The sequence below is a fragment of the Mandrillus leucophaeus genome, unplaced genomic scaffold, assembly GCF_000951045.1.
Source record: "Mandrillus leucophaeus isolate KB7577 unplaced genomic scaffold, Mleu.le_1.0 Scaffold408, whole genome shotgun sequence".
In the NCBI taxonomy this organism is placed as follows: Eukaryota; Metazoa; Chordata; class Mammalia; order Primates; family Cercopithecidae; genus Mandrillus; species Mandrillus leucophaeus.
In genome coordinates, this window is record NW_012104343.1 from 7,377 (window position 1) to 26,362 (window position 18,986).

Sequence of the window (18,986 nt, forward strand, 5' to 3'; positions counted from 1 at the left end):
AGCTCTGACTTCTGGCCTGAATCCTAGACTGTATTTCCACTGCCTACCTGATACTGCCACTGAGATATCAATAGGCAAGGAAAGCTCTAAAATCAAACAAGTCAAAATTCCCAGTTCCTTCCCCCAGTATTGTCCTGCTCCTCCCCAGTCTTCTGCCTCTCAGAAAATGTTCCTCTTCCTTCGAAACATGTCCAGAACCCGAGTACCTTAAGGGACTTAGTGTTCTTTAAATATGCCCATCATGTCCCCCCTTCAGGGCCTTTGTCCTTGTTTCTTCCTTTGCCTGGAACCCTGTCCCCCAAAATGCACTTGACTTGCTTCCTTACAGCCTTCAGTTCTCCACTCAAAGATCACATTATCCCTGGACACTTGACCTAACACATCATCCCTCATATTCCCCACCGCCCTTACCTGGTTTAGCACTGGCATACTGTGTCCTGGTTTTACTCATTAACAGCCTTATTTTTTGTGTCTTCCCTCAGAATATAAGCTCCATAAGAGCAAAGACCTATTTTGTTTATTTATTTTCTAGCCCTAGTGCCTAGAACATTAGAGGTACTCATTACAGGTGCTGAATAGTTGTTGAACTTAGCTAGGCATGGTGGCACATGCCTGTAGTCCCAGCTACTCAGGAGGCTGAAGTGGGAGGATCGCTTGAGCCCAGGAGGTCAAGGCTGCAGTAAGCCATGATGGTGCCACTGCACTCCAGCCTGTATGACCGAGTGAAATCCTGTCTCAAAAAAAAAAAAAAAAAAAATGTGGAATGAATAAGTGAATTAATGAATGAATAATTCCCTTGGGCAGGGCTTGATGGGTAGGTCCTACAGGGAGTGACTAGGCAAGGATCATTTTATTTTGATGGGGAAACCCCCAAATGTCAATAGTTATAAGCCCTTTTACTTATATGTGAGTTCCCACCACTCATCCCATGAACCCTATAATCTCCTGCCTAAGGGATATGATTCTGACTGGCAGCATTTTGGAAGCTCAGCCCAACAAGGCAGCTGGAAGTTTTCAGTGTTCAGCATGCAAACTTTTGATTAATTTCCCTGTGTTTAACAAGATTCATTCATTCATGCATGCATTTGAAAAATAATTTCCAGGTGGCTATTAAATGCCAGGCATCTCTAGATACTTGAGATATATCAGTAACCAAAATGGACTAAACTCTCTAGCCTTTGGAGCTGATACTCAGCTATTATGGGTGTTCTTGAATCCATAGTGCCCACATCCAGAAAATGAACCTCCTGTTTTCCAGTAGGTATGGGGAGAGACAGTTTCTTGGTTGAGCTGGTGGAAGAGAGATCTGGGGTGATAACTGCTTCTTACATGCACTTTCAACAGCATTGCTAAATCTGGTAATGTTAACTTTCAGCCAGTCCTTATGTTCTCAGTCCTCCTCAACCCCACTCCACTCTCTTCACTCTGTCCTCCAGAGGTACCTGGTGCTGGTACCTTCCATTTTAAACCTTTCTTGGGTGCAGTAACATGAAAGAGCTTTCTTCTTTCTTACTCAGTTCTGCTGAAGTCAGTTAAGACTCATGCATCCCCATTCAGCTTTCTAAATGTGATTTTTCTCCCACTTTCACTTTGTCCTGGCAAGTTTATGTGTTTTTTTATTTTAGTTTTAGAAATCGGCTAGAAATGACTGCATTTGTTCTGCCATGTTTAACAAGACAACCTGAGTGCCATCACCAGCATAATCTCCTTAAACACCACATCAGATTTTGAAGACCATATTGGTTGAGCACCCCATCTATGCAAGGCATGTACTGTGTGGCTGGATGTTTGTTGTGTCTAAACTTGGGATTCCTGGGGAAAAAATCAGCCCCTTGCAAACGAACCCTCACTCAACACAAACACACCCAGTAAGCATTGGGTTCAACTTTTTCCTATCTTACCTATCTGTGTAGCTATGGAAATAGGGGAAATACAGGGGCCCCTGGTTCTCACGTCCCGCTGCAGTCCAGCAGTTGATGAGAAGAAAGATCTCACACATTCATCTGGTTTTTCACCTGTCCCTATCTCCTTGGGTCTAGAGTAAGCTGCCAGAGCTCATTCCATCACTTTGATCATACTTCACTGAAATAACTGGAACACTCTTGACTTTGAGAACACCACTGTCTGGAGTTACTGCTAGCCAGTAGAAGCCATAGAGAACAGATTAAAGGTTAAGAATTAAGAGTATGATTTAATTAAGATTAGATTAAAATATGAGTTTGATCTTAATTAGACTTATGGCTAAAGAATTTAAAAATTAAGAATAGATTATTAGTCTTAATTAAGAATTAAGATTAAAATATGGCCTTTAGGGACCTGACTTTAAATTCTTCTCTGAAATACCATTTACTTATTAATAAATATTTGGGAAGAAATCATTAACCCTTTCTCATTGGGTTGCCATGAGAATTAAATGAGATTATGTATGAAAAGGACTTAGTATAAGGCCTGGGATATAGTACTACATGTAATCTAAAGGAAAAGTCAACTTCCCTGCCCCTTTAGTTTGGCCCATGTGGTTATTAATTCAAGTTAGAATCATCCAGAATCTATTTTATTCCAGGGAATTGATATCTTTGAGGTCTCCGGTCTTCCCTGGAGGAAACTCATGGCCCCTTTCGCTACAAAGGTTTGCTCCTTACAACCTAGTTCAGATCTCTCAGAATGACACATAGCAAGTTTACATCATTTATGACAGTTGGGGTTAGAAAACTATTTCAATATGCTAAGTGAGAATTCGTAAGACCTTGAACCAAGGCTAGAGCTGAATGGAAGGTGTAATTCATGCTTGCTCTGCTATCTACGTGTTCCCCTTTGTTTCCTAGCCACCCTTGAAGTTAGGTTGGGGCTATGCGGCTAGCATAGGTCAATGGACCGCAACCAAAAGTGACTGTGTTGTTTCCAAGTGAAGCAGTAAAACCCAGTGTGCCTCCTTCTCCTTTTCCCATTCATGGTGATATCAGAATTTATATGTTCCCAATAATTGACTACAAGATGCTGAATGGAGAAAATACATCCTGGATGCCTGCGTGACTGTCTGGAACAAGCCTCCACTCCACTCCACCCCAACCAACCTACTTTCAACTTGTAACACAAGAGAGAACTAAACATTTGCTATATTAAACTACTGAGATCTAAGTTTAATTTATTACCACACTACCCCTAAGGAGGTAGATTAGTTTGAGAGAACTTGTGAAGTTAAAATTAAAAGATATTTCAGCGTTTATTAATGGTAGACTAGGTAATTCAGACCAATCTTCCTACTAGGAAAGCTAAACAAAAAAAAAAAAAAAATTAATTCTCTCAAAAGCGTTGGAAAGCCAACATGGTAGTGAAAAATTTCCAGGCTACCATCTGACATCTGACAGAAGATGAAAATCCAGAGAAGTGACTCTGACATTTGAGGCCACTTTTCTCCTGGGAGAATTTGTTAATTCTAACAAAGCCAGTGTTTGTTAATTCTAACAAAGCTGAGCGGTGTCTTTGATGGCCTGGTTTGGGGACAAGAGTTGGACTCCGGTTAAAACATTGTAGTGCGGGTTGGGACCCTTAAGTGCTATGCTCTAGCAGTAAGGGTGAAAAGGAAGTAAAAGAGCCTTCACACATCCTGTTGTCCAGCTTCAAATCATCTGGATGGCACAAAATACCTAAGGCCCTGCAACTGGACTAAGATGATCCCAGACAGTTAATGCCCTTAGGCTCATGAAAGAAGCAAACAAAGATCTCCTAGAAGGAAAAGAAAAAAGAAAAAGAAGAAGAAGCACTATTTCATGGCTAAAATTGCTAAAAATTATTTCTACAAATAATTTTTCAAATGCAATGGCTGATAAAATCAAGGAAAACCAGGCATAGATGCAGTTAAGATAGTATGAATAAGGACCAGCAAAACCAACAACAACAAAAGAGACTAATATGGTCTCCAAATATTGGCACTGAGCAGACTTTAAAACCATTAGCTTACTATGTCCCAGAAAATAAAATATGGTATTGAAAATTTCAGCAAGGAGCTGTAAATGTTTTTTAAAAGACATAGCAAAAGTGAAAAAGAACCAATAAAAATTCTAGAACTGAAAATACAGTCACTAAGATTAAGAACACAATGGATGGATTTTTACAGGTTAGACCTCATTGAAGAGAGAGATAAAGAACTGAAAAATAAGTCAGGAGAAGATATCCAGCATGACATATAAAGAGGCAAAGCATTGGAAAATACAAAACAGGTGGTCAGACACCTACATATGTCTAGAATACATATAACTGAATGCCTAGAAAAACAGGAGAGAGAGAATGGAGCAAAAGCAGTATATTAAGAGGTAATGGAGAGAGTTTTCCCAAGCTGATGTAAGACTTGGATCTGCAGATTGAAAATTAAATTACATGAACTTGGCAGAGAAAAAAGAGAAGGGGAAAAAATTTTAAGTCAAGGATGACTCTAAGAATTCTAGCTTGAGCAAAAGGATAATGTGACTAACTGAGATAAGAAATAGAGAAAGAAAAAGATTTATTGGGGTTGGGAGGAGGCAGAGTGAGATAGAAATACAGATTCCAATTTTTACCTGTTGAATTTAACATCCAGACAGGGATACAAATGGGTCATTATTTCTCTAACACTTACTTTTCTTGGCATATTAAGGAATTTCCAAAACTTTGATTTTTTGGAAAGGATCATCAGATTTTTCTTGTCTCAAGAACCCTGCACCTATAGGCCTCCTTCCCTTCCTGCTAGAATCCACGGTTTGCATCCATGAGTTTACCTACAAATGGACATTTGCAGCAAAATGTACAATGACTTGCAAATGGCATCTGTCTGGTGTTAAAATGTAATTATTTATCCATTGCAAACTACACAGAGAAAAACCCATCACAACAAAATAATGTATTTTCTAGTTTTTAACACATTGATCCATGATTTCATTTTTAAAAAATACATATCATAAGGGCAAGTTACAGGAAAAATGTGGATTTTCTGCACATGACATCAACTTCAAACGATGCGATAAATACAACTTTGTGTCACTATATATATAATACTACCCTAAGGATTATCATGAGTTTTTAAAATACAATTATTTGACTTTATTAACACACACACAAAATAAAACACTGGCTATCATAAATTGCTAATTTTTTATTTTTTATTTTACTTAGCAAACAGCACAACTTTCACAATAAGTTCCAGGGATAATGGATAAAAATGACATAGTATGTTTTCTTTTCAACTGGAAAGTCCCCCAAAATGTTAAAAGATGATAATGATGATGACAGCTATTTACTTGGGCATTTCCTGCATGCTAGGAACTGTTCTATAGGGCTTGCATGGATTCACTCATTAAAGAGATTTAAAGATGTCTACTAACATAAATTGTATGCTAATGACATAAAGAATATTATTTAATGAAGAGTCACAATTTTTCCCCAAGATTATTCCATTTATAAAATACACTACAACTCAGCTAGTATTACTGGGGACCAGAAATACATGTGGGAGAAATTAGAAAAAAAAAAACACCTACAATAATAAATTACAAATAAATCTGTAATTTTTCCATATTATATCTTTCTTCCGAAAGTAGAAATAAAATTTTCAAAACCAATGAACAGGAAAATAATTTTATTTTCAAATAACCCTCTAGATGTCAATGTTAAAAATTTAAATATATCTAAAAGTATCCATGTAGTTGCCTTATGCAATCAAAGGTGAATTTTTCAACAGTAACTGTAGGTCTAATTGTCCCAAATGTTTTCATTGTAGGATTTCCCTGTATAACTACTGCTATATTATTGTGATTTCCCTGAATATCATTCCAAATAGAGTCATCATGAATACTTTTGATACAAAATCATAATTTTGTATAATCTGATGAAACTTCCTACTATAATCTCCAGCAGAGAAGGCTAAAGATATACATTTTTTTAAATAGAAAATTATTTCAGGAGAATTGTACCTAAGAAAACACATGAACCTACTTCTTAAATTATTAAATGTCTTAAAAGTTTACAAGTAATTTGGGACATCATTTAGCTACATTCTTAATATTACGAAAAGTTGAAATTTAATAACCAAACTCTTGTTTACTGCTTTCAGCCATTTTGACCATCAGATTCCTAAAAATTTGGCTCTCTTGCTTAGCTTTTCTTTAAAAAAACTATTTGAATCTCTGATGTAGTCTGTGACCCTTACTACTTTAAAAACTATGGAGTCACAGAACCATTTGACTCCTCAGATAACATAGAACACTGAGGGTCTTTGAATCTAGCCTCTCACACATTTGAATCCCCTCTGCCTCATCAACCCAAATGTTTCCCTTCCCTGACACCTGCTAAAATGGTGAATTACTCACAATTACTCCATTGTCAGTTTTCATTATTACAAATGTCTTCCCTACACTGAATGGAAATCTTCTTCCCAAAAACTGCCACCTATTGGGAGCTTCAACAATCTCAGCACTGACCCTGGCAGATGACCTTGAGCAAGTTCATTTCTTGTTGCTTTAGATTCGTTGGTTATAAAATGGGGATAAGAAATGTGTGTCATAAAGGTGCAGAGATTAAATAAGAGTGTTTATAAAGCACCTGCCACAACGTGGGGTTTATTGGGAATATGAAGCCCTCCTCTGCATGGCTACCCTAGAGATGTGGTGGCAGCTACTGCTACTGTTTACATTCCTTCTGGCCAAACATCCCCATTTCCTTCACTGTTTCTTTGAACAACATGGTATTGTCTCATTTTTCGTCTAGCCATTCCTTTCTGAGTAAGTTCAGCTCTTTGAGAGAAGGGTCAACTGTCAAGTCAAAAAATATGTATTATCAACTATGTTACCAGCTGAGCGCAGCTCCTTACCTATACGTGTCATTGAAAGATAGTATTTCTCTTTTCCTTGTTGCTGGGTAGATCTTCTCCACCCCCCATATTTGGACTTCTGACAAGCTGGGCTAAAAGAAAGGCAATAGGTATGGATAGTTTCTGGTTCTAAAGTAAGGAGAAGACAGAAGTGCACCTCAGACATTAGGATGTAGCTGAGAAGTTTCTCTCTTCATTCTGGTAGGATGTCGGCTCTTCCTCATCAAGGGTCACTCCTCTCTGTCCTTTCCATTCCTTCTTCTGGACTTCACAATTCTGGATGGTGGCTCCATAAGACATCATCTTTTTGGGACTCACAAAACTCTCATGGTTGAGTTCTGTCTCCTCAGCTAACTCATCCTGGTCAATGATTCCACATTTCTCCTCAGAGAGATTCTCTGGGTCAGCCCACTCCTGTTTCTCCCCAGAAGCAAAGACCCCATAGAAGATCACACCACTGTAATGCACCAGGGCAGCTATGAGGAACACATTCTGCCATTCTTCACGGGTCTAAATAAGGAAATAAAGTGCCAATTAATGTTTTAACTAAAACCAGAGATTACCAGTATGTCCTGGAGGCCTCTACTGGGAAAAAGCACCTGCCCATTTGGAAGGCAATGCTCTGTTCCTTGGGAGGGAGGATGTGTGTCAGAAGCACCATCCAGGATTCAAACCTAATTTAAAAGAAAAACTTAAAAAATGAAAGTTAAGACTACAATGAATATAAAAGTTAGACATGCCAATAAATATGAATTTTTTTAATTTAGAAAATACTTTTTTTTTTTTTTTGAGACAGAGTCTCACTCTGTCGCCCAGGCTGGAGTGCAGTGGTGCCATCTTGGCTCACTTCAAGCTCCGCCTCCCAGGTTCACGCCATTCTCCTGCCTCAGCCTCCTGAGTGGCTGGGACTACAGGCGCCCACCACCACGCCTGGCTAATTTTTTGTATTTTTAGTAGAGACGGGGTTTCACCATGTTAGCCAGGATGGTCTCGATTTCCTGACCTCGTGATCCGCCCTCCTCGGCCTCCCAAAGTGCTGGGATTACACGAAAATACATTTTAAAATAAGCAGCACATAAAAATATTAATACATGCAGCACCATTGCATAGCTTTTTGAATACTCAAATGGGGTTTCCCTTCACGTAGTCAACTAAATTAAACTTGTTTTAGGAACCCGCCGTTTTAAATATCAAAAGTCTCCTTCTTGCTTGTTGTTGGATACATAACAATATTTGAGCCATTAAAGTTCTCACCCTTGACTGGCAAGAACTTTATTTATAATCATATTTTCAGTGTAAAAAAAAAGTATGTCAAAATATAATGGGAATTTGTGTCTAAGGTTGGGGGAAGATATCTTGGATTTAACAGTCAGGTTATCAATCCTATAACTCCATGCACGGAGAGGGAAAACATGAATTCCCTGCCTATAAAATCCTACCTTCCTTTTCTGTCAAAAAGTACGAAATTTTATCTCACTTTTTTTTTCTTTCTTTCTTTTTGAGACAGAGTCTCGCTCTGTCGCCCAGGCCGGAGTGCAGTGGCGCGATCTGGGCTCACTGCAAGCTCCGCCTCCCGGGTTCACGCAATTCTCCTGCCTCAGCCTCCTGAGTAGCTGGGACTACAGGCGCCGCCACCACGCCTGGCTAATTTTTTTGTATTTTTAGAAGAGACGGGGTTTCACTGTGGTAGCCAGGATGGTCTCTATCTTCTGACCTCGTGATCCCCCCGCCTTGGCCTCCCAAAGTGCTGGGATTACAGGCATGAGCCACCGCGCCCGGCCCTCTCACACTTTCTTCTGCAGGAAGCTGAAAAAACTTCTGAAGTTATATTTGTAATAGGCAATCCAACTAAGAAAACAGTTGGGGGAAAATAATCCCATGGTATCAAAGAATTTTTATTTGCAGAAAGCAGCATCTTGAGACGTTTCAGTGACAAAGATAAAGAAATCAGGTGTGCTGTGGTTGAACTCTGGATGGATCTGCCTCTACGACTCACCCTAGTTCAAATTCACAAAGGCTCAGTAACAACTGGGTAGGTTATTAATGTCCTGTTTATTTTATTCTTAACAAGGAAGTAGAATAGCACTCATCTTTTCATGCTGAAACGTGCTAAGCAATGGATGGAATTAGGTTATAAAGTTTAATCACTGAGAATGAGAAAACAATCTTCAGTAACTCACTTATCCCGAGATGACTGCCTCAGTTTCTTCTTTGTGTCTCTAAACAGTTTCTAAGGCCCATACCCCTCTCCCTAGACTTTTATTCCTCAATTGAAAAACCATAGAACAAAACAACAGTTAGCCTTGGTGCCATTGATAAGCAATGATTTGAAAATCAGAAGAAGAAAATAAAAATAAAAGAAGTTCAGCTGACTCAGTCAAGGTCAAGGACATACACATTTACAGACTGCGACAGAGCTTTGAAATCTCAAGTCTGTGTTAGTGCTCCAGTCCTCTGATACTGTAACCCACAGCCACAAAGGAGAACTTTACCTTGTGCCTGGTCATTGCACCAACAATGAGGGGACAGACCATTCCAGAGAGGGTTCCCACTCCATTTGAGATCCCCATGAGAATGCTGGCATAGCGGGGGGCAATATCCAGGTGGTTGACATTAAAACCTACAGTGAAGCCAAAACCTCAAAATCAGAGTCAAGAACAGAATTCCAAATACACTTTGGAAAATACTCAGTTGTCCCAACCTTCACCAATCTGTTTGGTTTCCTCTAGTATATGACTGACGGATATTAGTTTCCAGACCAAGAGGACTGAGTTCAAGAGGCTGTGTCCACACAAAGCAGTACTGGTAGACAATGCTCGAACTGATTATGGATATCTATTATGGGCTCTCTCTACAAGGAGAATTATGGCATCTCTACCTTGTAGGTTCCGAATTCCAGAATACGGTGTTTGGCACAATACTGAAAAGCCTAAAGACTGAATCACATTTATTCAGAGTAAATAATCATGCAATCATATACAGTATGACGAGACCAAACCTTGCTTTATAATATTCCCGCTCCTACCCTCGACTTACTCTTAAAAGGCAGCCAAGAGTAAGCCTACCTTATTGGCCACATGGCCACATTTTCACACAATGAAAATGGTGCTTTTTAATGAAACATTTGCACAAACATTGGGAGAACCTCTGCAATTTACAAAACACTTTCACACACCTACTGGATTTGGAGTTTGTAAATCTGGACTTGAATCTTATTTCTTCTACGTAAACAAGTAATTTGGGGGCCTCTGTTTCTTCATCTCCGATATGAGGATAATATTACTACTCACTTCATAAAGTGATAGAGTGATAGAGAATCAGGGGAAATAGGTATGTGAAGCAAATATCGAAGCTATACTACCACTACTACTACTACTACCTTCTGCTGCCACTGCCAGGTAACTCCCTCTCTTTGAGGTTTTCTAGCAAAAGATAATGCTGCTGGCCGGCCATGGTGGCTCACACCTATAATCTCAGCACTTTGGGAGGCTGAGGCGGGCGGATCACCTGAGGTCAGAAGTTCGAGACCAGCCTGGCCAACATGGCAAAATCTCAACTCTACTAAAAATACAAAAATTAGCCAGGCCTGGTGGCACATGCCTGTAATCCCAGCTACTTGAGAGGCTGAGACAGGAGAATCACTTGAACCCAGGAGGCGGAAGTTGCAGCAAACAGATCCGACGTTGTCAATATATTGCAGGGTTGCATGTTCGAATCAGACAGACTTCAATTCTGGTAGCTTAACTGAGATGCAAGCCTAGACCAAGGATTTAAACTTCCTGAACCTCAGTTTCTTTATCTATATAATGGCATAACGATTCTTATAATATTGACGTAGGAATTAAGTTAAATAATGTATGTTAACTACACGGTGTATAGACATGTAAACCAATATGCATGCTCTTTACAGGTGGTTAGCCATCTGTCTTGTTTAGCACCATCTCCCCTGAACTAGCAAAGTGCCTGGCACATTGTGGTCTCTCAATAAATAGTTGCTAAACTAATTACCACCTTCACCTACTGAAATTATAACAAGGAGTTGTAGCCTTTATTCATCTTTTTGTTTTCCTTTGCTTTGCTTTTTACTTCTCTATTCTGTGCAAAAAAACTGAAAATAGGACTTAAAATATTTTTTGTTCTAATCTGGCACATTGGTTGGTTGTCTTTTCTACCTCCCTTCGGGGAGAAATTTTGAGAAAACTTTTTGGTAATAATAAACATACCTTCTCTTTCAGGTCAATGTGCCAAATGATCAGAATATAAAACAGCTGCAAGTTCATTAATCTTATCACTGATTTGAATGTGATAAACACTTTATTAGAAAAGAATCCAGAGATAAGAAGCAATTAATATGATTGTTGAGTATTATGCTCTGATACAAAGCCTGGGCAACTGCATTCAGCTAAAGATAATGTGGGAAAAGCCATTTAGGTTTCTAGCTGCACAATCCTGACATTTGGGGAGGAGGGGAAATCACTGAGAAATTGAGATATTGATAGATTTTTATAGTAGATGAAAAAAATTACACACAAACTGAGAGAATCTGTCTTCTCTGTATAGGACATTTCCCAAAACAGGCATCACTCATTCCTTGCCTATTTTTAACCTCATCTATCTCAGCAGTCTTGTCTATAATCAGCTCCTAAATTGTGCCAATCAGTCTTCCCTGGCATCCATGTTTATTCCTTTAAAAGTTGGCAGACAGTAGATCCTGAGGAATTATTGCCCCGTGGCCACAATCCCTCCCACAGTGTCATTGCTGGGACCAACTGGGACCTTTATTCCACACTCCCAGTCACTTCGCTGGGCGAGTTAAACCGCACTTTGGTTTCCCCACCAATAAAGTGAATGTAGCAATACCCTTCTCATCAAGGTTGTGATGAGGATTAAATGAAATCATGTTTAAAAAGTGGCAAGAAGGCCAGATGTGGTGGTTCATGCCTGTAATCTCAATACTTTGAGAGGCCGAGGCAGGAGAATCACTTGAGGCCAGGAGTTCGAGACCAGCCTAGACAACATTGTGAGACCCTGTCTCGAAAATAAATAAATAAATAAATTTACACACACACACACACACACACACATACACACATATAGGCATGGTGGCACATGCCTGTAGCCCCAGCTACTCAGGAGGCTGAGGAAGGAGAATCAGTTGAGCATGGGAGGTAGAGGCTGCAATGATCTGAGATCATGTCACTGCACTCCAGCCTGCGTGACAGAGTGAGACCCTGTCTAATTTTTTTTTTTTTCTTTTGAGACAGAATCTCTCTTTGTCACCCAGGCTAGAGTGCAGTGGTGCAATCTTGGCTCACTGCAACCTCAGCCTCCCCAGTAGCTGGGACTACAGGCACATACCACCACAACCAACTAATTTTTGTATTTTCAGTAGACATGGGGTTTCACCATGTTGGCCAGGCTGGTCTTGAACTCCTGATCTCAGGTGATCCATCTGCCTCGGCCTCCCAAAGTGCTGGGATTACAGGCATGAACCACTGCACAAGGCAACAAATCCTGTCTTTAAAAAAAAGGAAAAAAAAAAAAGCAGCTTCTGTGATTTTGAGTATTGGGTTTCTCTCCTTCAGACTGTGACTTAATTGGCAATTGGGGGAAAGGAAGCAATATGAACTTGAACATTTCAGTATCTCTGGGAACAGGATATGGATCTCTTTTGCTCACAAAGTTATCACGGGAAGTCGTTCCTTAGCATCCTACTGGAAGCAAGTCGTGATTGCTGTGCCCTTGCTACTCAAAGTGTGGATTGCCCTGCAGCAGCAGCAGCAGCGCTGGGGAGCTTACTAAAACTGCAGAATCTCAGGCTCCACTCTAGAGTTACCAAGTCAGAATCTGCATTCTGAAATATCCTATGGTGATTTCATATAACTCTTTGAGAAGCACTGGGCTGGTGTGTGTACTAATAGAACAATAATGGTGAACACTCGTTGATTTTGTTATGCATCTGGCACTGTGCTAAGGGCTTCAAATAAATAAAGCTAAGGTTTTTATTTGAATAAATATTTCCACTAGAATGCAAACTTTAGGGGGATGGACTCTTTCATTTGTTCACTGCAATATCCCCAGTGCTAAGAATAATGCCCAGCCCACAAGAAGTGCGAGGAAATGCATGAAATATCTAAATGTATCCTCCCAACAACCCTATGGGTTGCTGTTTCATCTCTCCAATCTCTAGATGAGAAAACTGAAGCTTGAGAGTTTTCATAATTTAGCAATTTTTTTCTTTTATAAATAGTAAGTAGTAAAGAGGGCCTCAAACCCCACCCCAGATCTATGCATCTCTAAACCGAATTACTTAGCTGCAAGTTACTTTTAATTTAGACTTTTACTTTATTTTCTAATTTAACTATTCATCAGCTCTATTTATTTTGACAGATACAAGCCCCTGTCTTAGGACAGTTTAGACCAGAGGTTCCATGTTTTTCTATTCGTGGACACTAACACTATTTGATATCTAAGGCAAGCTGGAATAATGGAAGGAGCATAGCCTTTGGGCCACGCAGAAGTGTTCTGGCATCCTTCCTTTGCCACTAACTGTGTGACATTAGGAAAGTATTAAATTTTTCTGAGCTTTAGTAAAATAGTGAAAAATCAGTAACGTAGTGATATACTACTACTTGCTTCACAATGTTGTGAGATATATGCAATATATGTAAAATTTTCTTTAAGTAACCATTTTTTATTTTTATTTTATTTATTTATTTATTTATTTTTCTCGAGACAGGGTCTCACTCTGTCATCCAGGCTGGAGTGCAGTGGCACGAACTCAGCTCACTGCAACCTCCAACTCCCAGACTCAAGCCATCCTCTCACCTCAACCTCCTGAGTAACTGGGACTGCAGGTGTGCGCCATTACACTTAGCTAACTTTTTGTATTTTTTGTAGAGATGGGTTTTTGCCATGTTGCCCAGGCTGGTCTGGAACTCCTGGGCTCAAGTGATGGATTCATCTCGGTCTCCCAAAGTGCTACGATTACATGCATAAGCCAGCGCACCCGGCCAGTAACCGTATTTTTTATTATAATGTTTTAAAGATAGACAAACAACTAAATTTCACCCTTTGACCCAGTTTTGCATAGGAAGCTTCTGATATGATTGCCCTCTGGCCTCTCTCTCACATACAGTAGACCACTTTCTGCCCCTGTAAAATGGGGATCGTAACAGCACTGATACCCAGCAGAGTAGTTGTGAGAGAGACAGGGCTTAATACACGCAGATCGCATGGAACAGTCCCTGGCACAGAATCTGTGCTTGGTCATCGCTAGCTCACATCATCACTGTCATTATTCTTAACAGCTTTACCTGGTTGAGAAAGTCACTTCCTCTCTCTGGACTCACATTTTCTTGTTTGGAAAATGAAAGTAATGGAGTAGACAAAAATCTAAAGAAGGTTTTCACTCTTAAAAAAGCTTCTGATTCTATGACTGTAATGATACTCACAGTTCTCTAGCCAGAGGCGAGGCTTGAAAAAGTCACAGGAGCCTCTATCAGGTAGGGTGACATGGTGCTAAAGTACGTAAGTCCACTTCACCCAGGACATACGCTTGGGCCTCTGCTCATATCTCAGAAGGGTCATCTGTGCTTTGTGTCTTTTCCCATGACAAAGTAAGTAGGAAAAATTCCACCTTAACTGAACTCCCAAGCCCAGTTCTCAGTGATCTTACAAAATCACCCCTACTAGATGACATTCTCTGGGCGGTGGTCCTGCTATCTGAGAATGGACTGGCTACTGAAAGAAGATGCTACAATATCCTTGTCCTTCCTTCTTCCTGGGACTTGTTGAATCTATCGTCAAGACCTGGAAACCCAAAGGACACATTACCTGAAATAGCAAAGCCACTAAATCCTACAGCAAGCACCAGAAAGGAGATAGCCACCCCTTTGGTATGGGAAAAGCCAACCACCAGGAGTAAGGTTGCCTCCATGCCAAAACCTGCAAGTGGAAACAGCAAGGGAAAACAAAATGTCATTTTCATATCAGTCAACCCAAGTTCATTTATTTATCAAATAAGAACTAACCTATAATTCCACATACCTAAATTTATTTTGTTTGTGTGTGTGTGTGTGTGTGTGTGTGTGTGTTTTTAAGTTCTGGAATTTAATTTTTTTTTTTTTTTTTTACTTGAAGTTCTGGGATTTAAGTTCAGGGATACATGTGCAGAATGTGCAGGTTTGTTATGTAGGTATACATGTGCCATGGTGGTTTGCTGCACCTATCAACCCATCATATAGGTTTTAGGCCCCACATGCATTAGGTATTTGCTCTAATGCTCTCCCTCCCCTTGCCCCCTAGCAGGCCCCAGTGTGTGATGCTCCCTTCCCTGTGTCCATGTGTTCTCATTGTTCATCTCCCACTTATGAGTGGGGACATGCAGTGTTTGGTTTTCTGTTCCCCCACAGACCTACATTCTGGTACAGAGATTACAATGCCATGCAGGTATTTCATGACTACATGACTCTGCTAATATTCCCTGGGTGTTCGCAAACTTTCTAACATTATCCCGGTGCACCTTGAGCACCACACGGTCCCAATAGGTTCCAGTGATGCTCCTGAGATGAGGGATGTTAATTATTAGTTGCTTCATGGGTAATTGCCCCTGCCATTGTTAAATACTAAAACTCTACTATATAACTGTGGTAATGAATCCCCTTTGACTAGTTATGGCCTTTCCCGTAAAAGTAAAATGACAACACTCTAATATTTATTGCCAAAAGCAACCAGAAAGCTGTAGCAAATATCTGAAACAAACAAGAAAAAATAAACACAGCACTTCACCACTTGTAAAGCAAAAGTCAAAATTTTTCTATTTCAGAAATTCACCAAGCTCTCAGGCCTCTTAAAAAAACAAAAAAACAAAAAATCAAAACAAACAAAAAACGACAAATAGTACATGAGATTTTTGCACAGAAAATATTGCAGAACAAAAGTACTTTCTGTTCCTTTCATTCAGAATAATTGAGTCTAGCAAAATAAAAAAAAAAAAAGAATGAGGAAATTATGAAGTTTCTTCTCACCCGAAAAAAGAAGTTCAGCTAATAACAGACAGAAAAATAATATAAATATCATTTCCAAGTATATAGAATGCCTTAGGAGGGGGAAGAGACAATTAGTGGTGCTTCATTTGAAGACTGCTGATTCCAGACATCTCCACACAATTGTCCTACAGTACCTCAAAGGCAATATGCCCAAATCAATTCTCTCATCCACTATTTTTTTATTTATTATTATTTTTATTATTATTGAGACAGAGTCTTGCTCTTATCACCCAGGCTGGAGTGCAATGGTGTGATCTCGGTCACTGCAACTTCTGCCTCCCAGGTTCAAATGATTCTCCTGCCTCAGCCTCCCAAGTAGCTGGGATTATGGGCATGCCCCACCATGCCCAGCTAATTTTGTATTTTTAGTAGAGTCGGGGTGTTTCCATGTTGGTCAGGCTGGTTTTGCCATGTTGGCCAGGCTGGCCACTCCTGACCTCGGGTGGTCCACCTACTTCAGCCTCCCAAAGTGCTGGGATTACAGGTGTGAGCCACCGCCCCGGCCTCTTCCCCTGTTTTTTTACTCCTAAACAAACAATGCAAACCGTCACCACCACGTGCTTTCTTCTCCTTCTCTAAATTAATCTTCTATATTCTGTGTTTGGAACCCAGTCTTTAGAGTCAAACTGGTATGGGTTCACTTTCCACTTCAAAATCACTAATTGTGTGACCTTGAACAAGTTACTACACCTCTTAGATTCCTCATCCAAAAAATGGAGATAATACCACAGCCTTGTGAGGTATTGGAAGAGTGAATGAAATTGGCATATGAGGTACTGAGTGTGGCACATTGGCACAGCTCAAGAAATGGTAGCCAGAAGTCCGATGCAGAAATTTCAGAACTGCCTTGGACTTCTCCTCCTGCCTCAGCTTTCACGTACAAATCTGCAGGTTTGGCCTCAGAAATATCTGTCCAGTGTAACTGCCACTTTTTCCTCCCCTGTCACTGCTTTAGTTCCAGCACCTGTGACCTCTTACCAGGACAACTGCAATAAGCCACCTTTTTTTCTCCTTTTGTTTGAGATGGAGTAGTGCTCTGTCGCCCAGACTGGAGTGCAGTGGTGCAATCTCAGCTCATTGCAACCTCTGCCTCCCGGTTCAAGTGGTTCTCCTGACTCAGCCTTGCCAGTAGCTGGGATTATAACCCACCACCACGCCCAGCTAATTTTTTTTTTTTTTTTTTTTTGAGATGGAGTCTCGCTCTGTTGCCCAGGCTGGAGTTCAGTGGCATGATCTCTGCTCACTGCAGTTGCCTCCCGGGTTCACACCATTCTCCCACCTCAGCCTCCTGAGTAGCTGGGACTGCAGGTGCCCGCCACCACGCCCAGCTAATTTTTTGTATTTTTAGTACAGATGCAGTTTCACCGTGTTAGCCAGGATGGTCTCAGTCTCCTGACCTCGTGATCCACCCACCTCAGCCTCCCAAAGTGCTGGGATTACAGGCGTGAGCAACCATGCCAGTCTAATTTTTGTATTTTTAGTAGAGGCTGGGCTTCCCCATGTTGGCCAGGCTGGTCTCGAACTCCTGACCTCAAGTGATCCATCTGCCTTGGCCTCCCAAAGTGCTGGGATTACAGGCCTGAGCCACCATACTCAGCCATAATAAGCCACTTTGGTAGTCTTCCCAACTCGTCCTCTTCTGATGCATTCTCAATACCACTGTCTTTTTAAGCCACACACCTCATTATTCGCTCCTGTGCTTAATGTATTTGTCATGGGCTCCACATCAAGAGTATAGTGTTCTATAATGAATCCCTCCTGCTGTTCCAGTTTCATCTTCTTCCAGCCCTCATCTCTTTGCTTACCGCCCCCATTCTGTAGACAGCCATCTGTGCTATAGACATACTCCTCTATTAGCTGTTTTCTAACCACACAATACTGTCTCATGCCCGTACGTATTTTCACACATTGTTTCTTTACCTGGAATACTCTTCTCTCATCACTTTCTCTTTTTCTGAATAAATCTTACTACTTTTAAAGTCCAGATTAAATAGTGCCTCCTCTAGAAAGCTTCCCTAACAACCCTCTGCCTACCCTCAACCAATGAAGCTGACATCACCTTCTCATCATTTTATAGAACTTTTCAATATTGCTTTGTAACTTTTCATTTGTGTTTCTGCCTCTCCCACAAAACTGTATATTTAACACAGAGTATGGCTAGCATGTAGTATGCACTCAATAAATAATGTTTGGCCAGACATGGTAGTGCACACCTATAATTCCAGCTCTTTGGGAGGCCAAGGCAGGTGGATCACCTGAGGTCAGGAGTTCAAGACCAGCCTGGGCAACATGGCAAAACCCCTTCTCTACAAAAATATGAAAGTTAGCCAGGCACGGTTGCATGTGCCTGTAATGCCAGCTACTCGGTAGGCTGAGGCAGGAGAATCACTTGAACCCGGGAGGTGGAGGTTGCAGTGAGCCGAGATTGCACCACTGCACTCCAGCCTGGGCAACAGAGTGAGACTCTGTCTCTACATACATACATACATACATACATACATACATACATACATGCATACATAACGTTTAATGAATTAATGCAAAGGAAAGGAAATGGGACCCAGAATAAAGAAAATAAGATTTACAAGCTAAAGTACTTACCGTAAATGATGGTTATTAATATTTGCCTTTTTGAACCATTTCTTCAACACTACTATAAAGAAGGGCAAGAACTAATAATTGTTTTAAATGACTTCTAAAGAGGATGAAATGTAATTGGAGAAGTCTTACTTTTAAAACTATATGCTTTATATCATTGCTACTTTTTCTTAATTTTGTTTCAACATTTAAGATTACACATAGGGAAAAATTGCTAGTGTTTCATATACTAACTATATGTGTCTTAGAAGTGGCCTATCCTAAATAACAAGACATTTGGCTGAAACTTCTTTTATTTTAACACTCAACAGAAGTGTGCAGAAAGTTAATTCCCCCAAAGAATTAGAATGATGATATTGTGTAAAGAATAAAACTTACAAATGACACATCAGCTCATCTGTAAGAAAACAAGTTTTGGCCAAATAGCAGATTGCCAATGGGAAAAAAAGTATTTAAAAGCCTAAATGGTTTCTACTGACAGTTAAAATACTAGAGAC

The 18,986-nt window shown here is 40.3% G+C and overlaps 1 protein-coding gene across 2 annotated transcripts in view; it reads right to left on the minus strand.

The window, feature by feature from the left end:
- Nucleotides 1-5,113: 5,113 nt before the first annotated feature.
- The window catches only part of SLC17A8 (solute carrier family 17 (vesicular glutamate transporter), member 8), a 65,493-nt gene continuing 51,620 nt past the window's right edge, over nt 5,114-18,986 (minus strand). For both annotated transcript variants that reach the window (XM_011992215.1, XM_011992214.1), the window contains 3 exons: nt 14,678-14,788; nt 9,334-9,461; nt 5,114-7,351 (listed from right to left, as the gene is read on the minus strand). In XM_011992215.1, coding sequence (XP_011847605.1) covers nt 7,007-7,351; nt 9,334-9,461; nt 14,678-14,788 — 584 coding nt within the window. In that variant the 3' untranslated portion in view covers nt 5,114-7,006. The remainder of the gene's footprint in view (nt 7,352-9,333; nt 9,462-14,677; nt 14,789-18,986) is intronic.